The following is a 14,174-nucleotide window of genomic DNA, read 5'->3' as shown; positions in this document are numbered from 1 at the left end:
GAAAACGGAACAATTTTTGAGTGTAAGCGTTTATTTGACTAAAGTTGACTTGTAAACAAACACTAGCGTAAAATGTTCATGAACAAAAACAAAAACAAAAAAAACACTGAACACGCATGCGCAATTTGTAGCACACCGATGGTTATCAGTTCGAATCGCTACAATCACACATATGACAATAAGAGTAAGTTTTTGTGTGTGTGTGTATGTTAATATATAAAGGGAGACGAAAGGACAGACATACATTTGCTGTGGCAGCGCAATACATTGCTTATCTTCAGAAAAACAAAAGCCGATAAGATAACACCGACTCCAACGATACACGGACAAACTCGCATGATACTCTCTCACACACCTTGTTATGATCGTTAGTTGGTACGGAGGTCTTTCGTACGTTCGTTTGTTAGGTTTGTTTTCCTGCTCGTCATCGCTGTGTTGGTGTACATGTTGGTGGGGTAACGAAATGTTACACTTTTGCTTGCCCAAGGTGTACAATTCCGGTGATGTTTCTGCGGTGGCGGTGCCTGCCAATGGTTACTTAGGTCTACATGTCTGTCCATTACGACCTGTGTATTCCTGTGTATTGGTACTAAGCAAATAAATCATAATTCACACACATATGCCGATTTTGTTTCCCGGCCTACAATTGAGTTAAATTCTTCAATTTTCCCGCTTTTTTCCTTCAATTTTTGGTTTAGGTTAACCGCAGTTCAGAAACATTTCACCCATACATACGGCAATCTGTCTGTCGGTTCGTCCGTCTGTCTATAGTGGCACAAATGCTATATGTGTTCGTTCTGGCTGGTTCGTAGCCAAGGTGTCGGTGTTAGTACCACAATTACCATCGTCGACACCGCCACCTCGCAGTGTGGTTAATGAGATCCCACCAAGATCTGCGGTTTTTATTTTACCAAAAAAAAAAAGATCACCAAAAAAAATTTCACCGTAGGTGCTAAAACGCGCTATGCTACTCAACTTTTTGGGAAGTTTCCCCTTGGAATATGGACAAGATTAGAAAAAATTCTTAAATAGAGAAAAAAGAAACGGGAGTTTTGTGAAGAAAATCATAAAAAATTATATTGCCAATATAACAAATTGGGGTTACCTGTAACCTTTACCTCGTGCTAAAAAATTGTTTAAAATATTGTAAAAAAAACGTTTGGGATTTTTTATGCAATTACTAAAATCTATGGTTTGCGAAAGCAGCAGTCTTCTAAGTTCATCCAATATGCAACTTAAGGTAAATCATCATACAATTTTATGTTGATAAATAAATATAAACAGAAGTGAATATCAGTGCATTATCTCTCTGGAGATAACTACAAGGAAGTGATAAAACAAAAACGAAACACAGCAACAAAACAGTGACATAAACAATTACAAAACATTGGATTTTTTTTTCATAATAATTATCATATAATTCAGTTATATGAAAGCAATTCAACAGAAAAGAGAGAAGAGGGAAAGGAATTCAATGTCGATTACATATCGTAAAAATGTTTAATACATTGCACTTAGATTAAATTTTGCATTAACTAAACAAAAAAGGTGAAAAGTTTGTCAGCTTATAAGGTATAAGGATGGGATTTCCTTGTGTCACTAAAGCAGTAAGATCGATTGGCAAACTTCACAGCATGACTGAGATATGCTATAAAATTGTAGCTGCAGAACAGTATGGCATAGTCTTTTGATGCCAGTCAGGCAAAATAAGTTCCATGATGTTACATTACTAACTTTGATAAATAATAATGAGGTAAGCCTATGCCCGCCTATGATGCTGAACGCCTGGGTTCGAGTCCTAGCGAGGAAATCCGAAAAAATTTTAAGAGGTGGTTATCCTCTCCTTATGATGGCGACATTTGTGATCAACCATGTCATTTCAATAAATGGTATGTCTGCCATGTAAAATCTACTCCCCACATTCTACTACTCCCTACATTTGTGAGATATCCTGTCATGACAAAACTTCTCTACCACGTGGTGTCGTTATGCAGCATGCCGTTCGAACTAGGCTGTAAAAAGGAGGCAACTTATCATTGAGCTTAAACTTGAATCGGACAGCACTCATTGATATATGAGAAATTTATCCTTTTTTCTTTAACAAAATGTTTATGGGCAAATTTGCATTTGCATTTACATTTCTTAACAATATACTTTGGTTTCAAATCCAAAATCTGTTATAACGCAAAAAAATTAGGAACATTTTTCATTTTTTCCCTAGATCATATACTTTTTGCTGCTATCAGCCATTTTTTATGCCATCTTTGAAAGTAGCCAATTTTGATATTGAATTTTCGGAAAAACTTAAACTTAAAATGTCGATGCAAATTAAAATTTTCTATGAAATTCAAATTTTTGATGAAAATTCAAATTTTTGATGAAAATTTCATATTTTTGATGAAAATTCAAATTTTTGATGAAAATTCAAAATTTTGATGAAAATTCAAATTTTTGATGAAAATTCAAATTTTTGATGAAAATTCATATCTTCGGATAAAATTGAAACTTAAAATAATTTTAATTTTTAATGAAAATTTAATTTTCTGTTAGGGTATTGTTGACCTGGTTTAAAATTCTTGTAATTTTGTTGTATTGTATCGGCTATAGGTCCATTAAAACACAAATATTTAAGGTTTTTTTCTTTTATTTTTCTCCAATATTTCGGTAGACTCCGTCTACCATTTTCAAGGCTAGTTGTATTTAAATAAAAAAACAGAAAAACACAAATTTTAGTAAAAACGAATCACACAATAAAAACAGAAAAACAATAATTTTTAAGAAACTTTAATTCCTATTACATTTAATGAGTTGTTACACGAACTATTGTCTGTTGGCAACTAAATGTTCTCTTCTGCTGTGCTTGTTGACTGTGTGGCGGTATACCTTCGCGCAGCTTTCTATATCTTTCTTGAAATTCATTCTCTCGTCAGGCGGTAAGTCGATGATATGCAACATCTCGAGAGTGAATCTTCGTCTGTAATTGTTCTCTTGAGCTAAGATGTCCACATCGTTGAGGTTTGGCTTATGACCAGTCAATGCACAGTGGGCTGCTAGTGCAGTTTTCTGCTCGATTGGTCTATTATCTATAAATCTGACCAAAAAGCCAATAATAGACCAATCGAGCAGAAAACTGCACTAGCAGCCCACTGTGCATTGACTGGTCATAAGCCAAACCTCAACGATGTGGACATCTTAGCTCAAGAGAACAATTACAGACGAAGATTCACTCTCGAGATGTTGCATATCATCGACTTACCGCCTGACGAGAGAATGAATTTCAAGAAAGATATAGAAAGCTGCGCGAAGGTATACCGCCACACAGTCAACAAGCACAGCAGAAGAGAACATTTAGTTGCCAACAGACAATAGTTCGTGTAACAACTCATTAAATGTAATAGGAATTAAAGTTTCTTAAAAATTATTGTTTTTCTGTTTTTATTGTGTGATTCGTTTTTACTAAAATTTGTGTTTTTCTGTTTTTTTTATTTAAATACAACTAGCCTTGAAAATGGTAGACGGAGTCTACCGAAATATTGGAGAAAAATAAAAGAAAAAAACCTTAAATATTTGTGTTTTAATGGACCTATAGCCGATACAATACAACAAAATTACAAAAATTTAATTTTAATGAATTTTGGATGAAATTTAAAATTTGCGATGTAAATTAAAATATTCGATAAAAATTAAAATTTTTGATGAAAATTAAAATTTTTGATGAAAATTCAAATATTTGATGAAAATTCAAATTTTTGATGAAAATTTAAATTTTTGATGAAAATTCAATTTTTTGATAAAAATTCAAATTTTTGATGAAAATTCATATCTTCGAATAAAATTGAAATTTTTAAGAAAATTTTAATTTTTAATGAAAATTTAATTTTAATGAATTTTGGATGAAATTTAAAATTTGCGATGTAAATTCAAATTTTTTATGAAAATTCAAATTTTTGATGCAAATTCAAATTTTTGATGAAAATTCAAATATTTGATGAAAATTTAAATTTTTGATGAAAATTTAAATTTTTGATGAAAATTCAATTTTTTGATGAAAATTCAAATTTTTGATGAAAATTAAAATTTTTGATGAAAATTCATATCTTCGGATAAAATTGAAATTTTTAAGAAAATTTTAATTTTTAATGAAAATTTAATTTTAATGAATTTTGTATGAAATTTAAAATTTGCGATGTAAATTCAAAAATTGATGCAAATTCAAATTTTTGATGCAAATTCAAATTTTTGATGAAAATTCAAATTTTTGATGAAAATTAAAATTTTTGATGAAAATTCATATCTTCGGATAAAATCGAAATTTTTAAGAAAATTTTAATTTTTAATGAAAATTTAATTTTAATGAATTTTGTATGAAATTTAAAATTTGCGATGCAAATTCAAATTTTTGATGCAAATTCAAATTTTTGATGCAAATTCAAACTTTTGATGAAAATTCAAATTTTTATGAAAATTCAAATTTTTGATGAAAATTCAATTTTTTAATGAAAATTTAAATTTTTGATGAAAATTCATATCTTCGGATATAATTGAAATTTTTAAGAAAATTGAAATTTTTGATGAAAATTTAATTTTAATGAATTTTGGATGAAATTTAAAATTTTCGATGATAAAAATTCAAATTTTCGACGAAAATTTCACAAAAATTCAAGTTTTTGATGAAAATTCAAATGTTTGATGAAAATTGAAAATTCGATAAAAATTTAAAATTTTTGATAAAATTTAAAATTTTTGATGAAATTTAAAATTTTTGATAACAGCTTCAATTTTTGCCGAAAAATTTCCAAATTTAAAATTTTTTACTGAACTTAACATTTCCTATTATTTGAAATTTTTGATGTACATTGAGACTTTTGATAAAAATTCAAATTTTTGACGCAAATTCAAGTTTTCCATGAAAATTAAAATTTCCGGATAAAATTTAAATTTTTGATAAAAATTCAAATTTTTGATGAAAATTAAAATTTCCGGATAAAATTTAAATTTTTGATAAAAATTCAAATTTTTGATGAAAGTTCAAATATTCGATGAAAATTCAAATTTTTGATGAAAATTGAAATTTTTGCTGAAAGTTCAAATTTTTGATGAAAATTAAAATTTTCAGATAAAATTTAAATTTTTGATGAAAATTTAAATTTCGATGAAAATTCAAATCTCCGATGACTATAACTCTAATTTTCGATGAAATTGAAATTTTCGACAAAAATTCACGTTTTCGATGAAAATACAAATTTTCGATAAAACTGAAATTATTCGATTCAAATTTAAATTTTTGATGAAAATTCAAATATTCTGTGAAAATTAAAATTTTTGATGTAAATCAAATTTTTGATGCAAATTCAAATTTTCGATGAAAATTCAAATTTTTGATGAAAATTCAAATTTTCAAGTTCAAGTTCATATTCGATGAAAATTAAAACATGAGCTCTAGAACCCAAAATTTTCATTCGATTTGGCTGATATTTAAACAAAGGCTTGTGTTGCTACTTTCAACATCCATGCCAAGTATGATCCGAATCGGTCTATAAACAGATATAGCTTCCCTATAAACCGATCCCCGGATATGAATTCTTGAGCTCCTAGAAGCCTCAATTTTCATCCGATTTGGCTGGAAATTGGAATAATGACTAAATTTATGGCTTCCAACATCCATGCCAAGTATAATCCGAATCGGTCTATAAACAGATATAGCTTCCATATAAACCGATCCCCGGATTTGATTTCTTGAGATCTTAGAAGCCTCAATTTTCATCCGATTAGGCAGAGTATGGTCTATGCCAAGCACGCTTTTACCTGTTATACCCACCACCGAAGGATGGGTGTATATTCATTTTGTCATTCCGTTTGCAACACATCGAAATATCCATTCCCGACCCTATAAAATATATAAATTTTGGATAAGCGTACAAATCAAAGACGACCTAGCCTTGTCAGTCCGTCCGTCTGTCTGTTGAAATCACGCAACAGTCTTTAAAAATAGAGATATTGAGCTGAAACTGTGTTAGGCCCTTCGACATCCTCCTTTAATTTGGGTTGGATCGGTCCAGATTGGGATATAGCTGCCATATAAACCGATCTCTCGAATTAAGGTTTTGGACCCATAAAAGGCACATTTATTCCCCGATTTTGCCAAAACTTTGGACAGTGAGTTGTGTTAGACCCTTCGACATCCTCCTTTAATTTGGGTTGGATCTGTCCAGATTGGGACATAGCTGCCATATAGACCGAACCTTTAATTTAAGGTTTTGGACATATAAAAGACGCATCTATTGCCCGATTACGCCGAAATTTGGTACAGTGAATAAAGTTAGACCCCTCGACATCATTTTGTAATGTAGCCCAGATCGGTTCAGATTTGGATATAGTTGCCATATAGACCGATCTCGCGATTTAAGGTTTTTGCCCCATAAAAGGCGTATTTATTGTCCGATTACGCCGAAATTTGGTATAGTGAATAAAGTTAGACCCCTCGACATTTTGTAATGTGGCCCAGATCGGTTTAAATTTGGATATATTTAGTTGCCATATAGACCGATACTTTAATTTAAGGTTTTGGACCTATAAAAGACGCATTTATTGCCAAATGTCGCTGAAATTTGGGACAGCGAATTAAGTTAGACCCCTCGACATCATTTTGTAATGTGGCCCAAATCGGTTCAGATTTGGATATAGTTGCCATATAGACCGATCTCGCGATTTAAGGTTTTGGACCTATAAAAGACGCATTTATTGCCCGATGTCGCTGATATTTAGGACAGTGAAATGCCATAGGGCCTTCGACATCCTTCTTTAATTTGGTGCAGATCGGTCCAGATTTGGATATATCTGCCATATAGACCGATCTCTCGATTTATGGTTTTGGCCCCATAAAAGGCGCATTTATGGTCCGCTGTCGATAAAATTTGGGACAGTGAATTAAGTTAGGATCTTCAAAACTTTCTGTAATTAAGACCAGATCGGTTCAGATTTGGATATGGCTGCCATATAGACCGATCTCTCGATTTAAAGTCTTGGCCCCATAAAAGGCACATTTATAATCCGATTTTGCTGAAATTTGACACAGTGACTTATGTTAGGTTTTTCGACATCCATGTCGTATATGGTTCCGATCAGTCTATAGTTAGCCACCAAAAAGACTCAATATCGGTATATGGTCCAAATCGGATCATATTTCGATATAGCTGCTATGGGGGCATAGGTTTAGCATTTTTCATTGGATTATGACGAAAGGTGGTTTACATATACACCCGAGCTGGTGGGTATCCAAACTTAACGCCTTTTTACTTGTTTTAAAATTGATTTACAACATTATCGCAAAAAAAAGCATTTCCTACCAAAAGCCAAGTTTACGTTTTTCCTTTAATACATAATGTGAACAAAGTGATCTCCTTCTTTGGCCAAAAACTCAATGATTTCATAAAATTTGTTATCACAATTTAATTTAATTAACACTTGTGATCCAAGTGTCTTGCCTTTATAACTTTAAAATATGTTGGCGTTTTATTTTTTTTTTTTCGCTTCCACATACATATACGAATAGGTTTGTTTTGAAAGAGGTCTGCAACCAACCAAAAAAAAATAAAAATAATTAAATAACAGCCTTAAATGAGTTAATGAGACTTTAACACGTCATAAAACTAATAAATTATAAACAATACCCAGGACGGACGGTCAATGAAGGAAAAAATCATAAAAAACCCCAAAAGGGACAAGAAATGAGACGAAAAAAAAAACAATACAAAACGAAATGCCAAACTAAAGCTAAGTGCACCAAACAAAAGCGAAAATAATAATAAAATAACAATAAAATATCAAATGAGTGGGTTTTATGGGTCTTTAAAATTTGGTATAAAACGTTGAAAAAACAAACAAAAAAAATAGGAAAAATCCCGCATATACTACGGCAAAGAGCCATAAGAAGGCGACAAATGTGTCGATGTCGGTGTCAGTGGCGGCGGCAGCAAAGTCTATGGCAGTAATTAGAAAAAACGAGTAAAGAAATGGAACAAAATCGATAAGAAATTAATAAGGCCTTAAACCCACCAATACAGTACATAGAGGAGTGGTGGATGGTGGTCGAAGGTATGGACAAGAAAAACACCAATGAAAGGACAGACGGACACCAGTACTTACTACTTCAGTTGGCCCACAGAGTTTCACCTTTCTTTTTTAACCATTCTTATGTCATATGCGACCATTTGCCACCATGAAATTTAATTGAATTGAAGTCTTTGGAAAAAAGTGTCGTTTTACTGCTTTCTTCATATTCTTCAAAACGTTATGGGCGGAAAACTGTATGACGCGTGTCTAATACCACTATCTTCTTAGCCAGTGACAATGATGCAGATAACAGAAAATTGCTGACCATTTCAAATTATTTCGCTTCTGGCTGTCTGAGGGTCAAAACTAGTGGCTAAGCATTAGATTGATCATATGTGACAGTATGAGTTGGAAGGATAATGGACTAAAAAAAAAATATTTTAGACCCTAAGTTTCAGCATGTTACGCTAGAGTTTATATGAGTTGGTAATGGTGATAAAATATCCATACCAACATAGTAACTACGTTATATTTACCATGGTCATTATTTTATAACTGTTTCAATCTACAATTGGGGGTTTTTGAACGCTTCAAGATTTTGTGGACCCATTGAAGTTTTCTACCGTTGACTGAAATAAAAGAAAAGAAAAAGTCTTACCCATCATATATTGGGTTGCCCAAAAAGTAATTGCGGATTTTTTAAAAGAAAGTAAATGCATTTTTAATAAACCGTAGAATGAACTTTAATCAAATATACTTTTTTTACACTTTTTTTTCTAAAGCAAGCTAAAAGTAGCAGCTGATAACTGACAGAAGAAAGAATGCAATTACAGAGTCACAAGCTGTGAAAAAAAATTTGTCAACGCCGACTATATGAAAAATCCGCAATTACTTTTTGGGCAACACTGTTTGATTGTTTAACATGCTGAAAGCCTAACGTTGGCAAGTAACGATTTCTGATTTCGGAAGCTGTGAGTATGCCGACGGAGAAGAATCTATGGAACGTCTGCGGTGTGCATATTTCGCACTAGCGAAAAGAGTTTTGTGTAGAAAAATATTCCGTAGAATATTTTTTTGACAAATTGTTCTGGGTATATCGCAAGTATGACCCCTTGGTCATACTTTTTTAGATAAAACCAGTAAGGAAAGGAAAAAGTCAGGCAGTGACGACTTTATAATACCCTACACCCAGCCTATAGGTACAAAGTGGGAGCTATATCTAATTCTGAACCAATTTTGATGGACCTCGGCGTATTTTTTCCAATGGATTATTAAACAATCCGTATCAAATTTCAAGCAAATATGTTCAAACTGTAAAAAATACGATGGACAAATGACAACATTTTTGTAAATTATCCAAAATCTAACGAGCATATATGTGGGAGCTACATCTAGGTTAGGTTAGGTTTAAGTGGCAGTCTGCCATCAGACTCACTTAGACGTTTTCGTCCATTGCGACACCACAGGAACAGAAGAAGGAGGATGCCTTCTAGTTCCTACCGTTGAACCATCCAGATCGCTTTAAAAAACCCAACAACTTGCGAATGCTCACATCCGTTAAAATTAGACAGGTTCTCAAAGAAATGAGAACCTAAAGTGGAACTACTTCTAACTGCTAGTGTGGGACACACACACAGAAGGTGTTCTATAGTCTCTTCTTCCTGAAAGTCCCTACAGCTTCGGCAAAAGTCGTTGCTGGCAACATGGTCAGCATGTTTTCCGATTAGACAGTGACCTGTCATGACGGACACAATGATTGAGATGTCTCTTCTAGCCAATGACAGCAAAGAAGTAGACCTGTCTAGATGAGGCCACATAGTTTTGGAATGCTCACAGCCCCCTCTTTGTGACCATCTAAATCTGAAAAAATTCTTAGATATTGTGGTAGGCATCGAGGAATGCGTTGTGCACTTGCTGTTGCTCTAGAAGTCTAAATTGGGCGATATATATATATATGGCAGCTATATCCAAATCTGAACCGATTTCAACCAAATTTTACAGATATCGTGGAAGTCGTCGAGGAAAGCGTTGTGCGAAATTTTGGAAAGACTGGTCAATAAATGTGCTTGCAATGGCTCTAGGAGTGAAAATCGGGCGATATATGTATATGAGAGCTATAACAAAATCTGAACCGATTTCTATGAAATTCACCAGAAATATTAAAATTCGTCGAGGAAAGCGTTGTGCGAAATTTTGGGGGGATTGGTCAATAAATGCGCTTGCAGTGGCTCTAGTAGTGAAAATCGGGCGATATACATATATGGCAGCTATATCTAAATCTGAACCGATTTCTATGAAATTCACCAGTAATATTGGGAGTCACAGAAAAATCCTTCATGCCAAATTTCGAGAGAATTGGTTAACAAATGACCATTTTATTAAAATTTTTTCTCAAAATCGGACATATACATATATGAGAGCTATATGTAAATCTGAGCCGATTTCTATGAAATTCACCAGTGTTATTAGGAGTTCTAAGAAAATCCTTCCTGCCGAATTTCGAGAGAATCGGTTAACAAATGAGCACTTTCTTGCAATATTACTGCAAATCGGATGAACATATATATGGGAGCTATATCTAACTCTGAACCGATTTCGAGCAAACTTTACAGATATAGTGAATATGGTCGTGAAAAGCGTTGTGCGAAATTTTGAAAAGATTGGTCAATAAATATGCCTGCAATGGCTCTAGGAGTGAAAATCGGGCGATATATGTATATGAGAGCTATAACAAAATCTGAACCAATTTCTATGAAATTCACCAGTAATGTCGAGAGAAAATCCTTCCTACCATATTTCAAGAGAATTGGTTAACAAATGACCATTTTATTGCAATTTTTTCTCAAAATCGGACAAATATATATATGAGAGCTATATCTAAATCTGAGCCGATTTCTATGAAATTCACCAGTGTTATTAGGAGTCCTAAAAAAATTCTTCCTGCCAAATTTCGAGTGAATCGGTTAACAAATGAGCACTTTATTGCAATATTTCTCAAAATCGCAGGAACATATATATGGGAGCTATATCTAAATCTGAACCGATTTCGACCAAACTTTATAGATATTATGAAAGTCGTCGAGGAAAGCGTTGTGCGAAATTCTGGAGAGATTGGTCAATAGATGCGCTTGCAGTGGCTCTAGGAGTTAAAATCGGACGATATACATATATGGCAGCTATATCTAAATCTGAACCGATTTCTATGAAATTCACCAGTAGTATTAAGAATCCTAAGAAAATCCTTCCTGCCAAATTTCGAGAGAATCGGTCAACAAATGACCATTTTATTGCAATATTTCTCAAAATCAGAGGAACATATACATGGAAGCTATATCTAAATCTGAACCGATTTCAACCAAATTTTACAGATATTGTGGAAGTCATCAAGGAAAGCGTTTTACCAAATTTTGAAAAGATTGGTCAATAAATGGGCTTGCAGTGGCTCTAGGAGTGAAAATCGGGCGATATACATATATGGCAGCTATATCTAAATCTGTACCGATTTCTATGAAATTCACCAGTAATATTAAGAGTCATAAGAATATCCTACCGGCCAAATTTCGAGAGCATCGATTAACAAATGACCATTTTATTGCAATATTACTGCAAATTGGATGAACATATATATGGCAGCTATATCTAAATCTGAACCGATTTCAACCAAATTTTACAGATATTGTTGAAGTCGTCAAGGAAAGCGTTTTACCAAATTTTGAAAAGATTGATCAATAAATGCGCTTGCAGTGGCTCTAGGAGTGAAAATCGGGCGATATACATATATGGCAGCTATATCTAAATCTGAACCGATTTCTATGAAATTCATCAGTAGTATTAAGAATCCTAAGAAAAATCTTCTTGCCAAATTTCGAGAGAATCGATTAACAAATGACCATTTTATTGCAACATTACTGCAAATCGGATGAACATATATATGGCAGCTAGGCAGAACCTGTACTACTCCAGCAAAGAGTAGTCTAAATGTTTTTCTTCTTCCGTCGCTAAGCACTGAGGATTCAGTAGTAGCCAGTCTTTAAATAAGTAAGTCTAATTACTGGCTGGCTTCCCTACATATGGCACACGATTCAGAAATGCCGTCTTCAGGCTATATGTTGCTGGTTGAAGCCGTTTCTGCTGGGAAAAAGGGCCTCATTGTAGGAAGTGATGCTAATGCACATCACCAGGTATGGGAAAGTTCGGATGAAAGGGGATGAACTGCTTATGGAATATCTTATAAGTTTCAATCTAGCGATTTATAATACAGGGGATAAACCGACCTTTATTACCAGGAAAACCGGCAGGAAGTACTAGATATTACCTTTGTATCGGAAGAATATGCGACTGGCAAGAGTTGGATGATCACAGCCTCACTGATCATCGCTGCAATAGTTATGATCTTGCCGAAAATACTGCAAAAGTATTCTCTCGGCTAAACAGACAAACGGTGTTTGGGGTTAGGGCGAACCCACTGACATACGTTCCCAAAAGTGGATATCAATTCTGTGCTCTATTCTCACCTACTTTCAGGTGAATGTAGCCATTGGAGACTACATTGCACCTGAAGAGATTGGCTACCGCGGCAAACCAGAGCATTTCTGGCTCAATTGCGCTCCAACAGATGCAGCTGCCTCAACTACAGAGCTAGGATTAATGACAACGTGCGGGATGTGTGTCCTGATCGTGAACTGGGACCACACGAAAACCGCCATTTGTCGTTTTTTTCTCCAACCTCAGGCCGAAGTTGAAGTGCAAGTCGGGGCAAGCATGCTCAACTGCTAACCACTAACTCGGACTCCGACTCCGGAGCCCTGAGACTGACAGTCCCTCCTCTACTACAAAGAAGCTCTTTGCATCTTCTATCCAGTCTAGACTTCACATAGTTCTTCTTTATAACCTTTAGCGGCGACTGACTGTCCACTCCCGCTTTGACATTATCTCCATTGCCTTCTGGACCACCGAAACGCAATACATGTCGTTTTTTTTCTCCAACCTCAGGCCGAAGTTGAAGTGGAAGTCAGGGCAAGCATGCACAACTGCTAATCACTAACTCCGACTCCGGAGCCCTGAGACTGACAGCCCCTCCTATACTTCAAAGAACTCTTTGCATCTTCTATCCTGTCTCGACTTCACATAGTTCTTCTTTAGAGCCTTTAGCGACGACTGACTGTCCACTCCCGCATTGACATTATCTCCATTGCCTTCTGGACCACCGAAACGCTTTACACGTCCAAAAGCCTATATGACTCCATGTTTAACGGAATACAGAAGCTCTCGGGATGGGCGAGGTACCTCCATCTCCGAATTCCCTTTTCGGGAAAATGACATCTCCACTGTTAACAAGGAAGGAATTCATGCCAAGATCGGCGATGGCCAAAAGATTTGGCATAGAACACAGAAAGGCAGACTTGTTTTGTTCACCGAAAGGAGGAAGTAAGGCGATTTCAGGGGAACGATCCTGGAAGGAGTGAGTTGCCGCTCTCTCGGGAGGCTATATACCTGGACCTACTGGACCTGGAGAGGGCCTGCTGGACCTGGAGAGGGCCTACTGAACCTGGAGAGGGCCTACTGGACCTGGAGAGGGCCTACTGGACCTGGAGAGGGCCTACTGGACCTGGAGAGGGCCTACTGGACCTGGAGAGGGCCTACTGGACCTGGAGAGGGCCTACTGGACCTGGAGAGGGCCTACTGGACCTGGAGAGGGCCTAATGGACCTGGAGAGGGCCTAATGGACCTGGAGAGGGCCTACTGGACCTGGAGAGGGCCTACTGGACCTGGAGAGGGCCTACTGGACCTGGAGAGGGCCTACTGGACCTGGAGAGGGCCTACTGGACCTGGAGAGGGCCTACTGGACCTGGAGAGGGCCTACTGGACCTGGAGAGGGCCTACTGGACCTGGAGAGGGCCTACTGGACCTGGAGCGGGTGAGTCTACGCGGTATGATGAAGAAGGTAAAGGGAATTAAGGCAGTGCTGATATCGGGGGCGAGTAAGAGTGCCCCGAGAGCAACACTTAACGCGACACCAGACCTTTGCACTTTTATGTAAAGGTCGTGACGTTAAGGTCTGCCTTCTAACTGAGGGATTTAGGGACATGACAGTTGTTCGGACGAAAACTCCAAGTCAGCAC

The 14,174-nt window shown here is 35.6% G+C and overlaps 1 protein-coding gene and 1 long non-coding RNA gene across 5 annotated transcripts in view; one reads left to right on the top strand and one right to left on the bottom strand.

Moving 5' to 3' along the window:
- Positions 1-564: 564 nt before the first annotated feature.
- LOC106081105 (GATA-binding factor 3) overlaps positions 565-14,174 on the top strand; it is a 40,847-nt gene continuing 27,237 nt past the window's right edge. For 2 of the 4 annotated variants that reach the window (XM_059363757.1, XM_013242837.2), the window contains exon 1: positions 785-1,240. In XM_059363757.1, coding sequence (XP_059219740.1) covers positions 1,172-1,240 — 69 coding nt within the window. In that variant the 5' untranslated portion in view covers positions 785-1,171. Of the gene's footprint in view, positions 587-784; positions 1,241-14,174 lie in introns of those variants that run through there. The other 2 variants (XM_059363755.1, XM_059363756.1) reach the window with 2 other exon arrangements.
- LOC131995288 (uncharacterized) lies at positions 2,627-2,929 on the bottom strand. The gene is made up of 2 exons (XR_009397349.1): positions 2,799-2,929; positions 2,627-2,690 (listed from the first exon to the last, which is right to left on the bottom strand). It is a non-coding gene; the product is annotated as an uncharacterized LOC131995288 (long non-coding RNA).

Source organism: Stomoxys calcitrans, chromosome 2, assembly GCF_963082655.1.
Source record: "Stomoxys calcitrans chromosome 2, idStoCalc2.1, whole genome shotgun sequence".
Classification (NCBI taxonomy): Eukaryota; Metazoa; Arthropoda; class Insecta; order Diptera; family Muscidae; genus Stomoxys; species Stomoxys calcitrans.
This window is presented reverse-complemented; position numbering and strand designations above follow the sequence as displayed.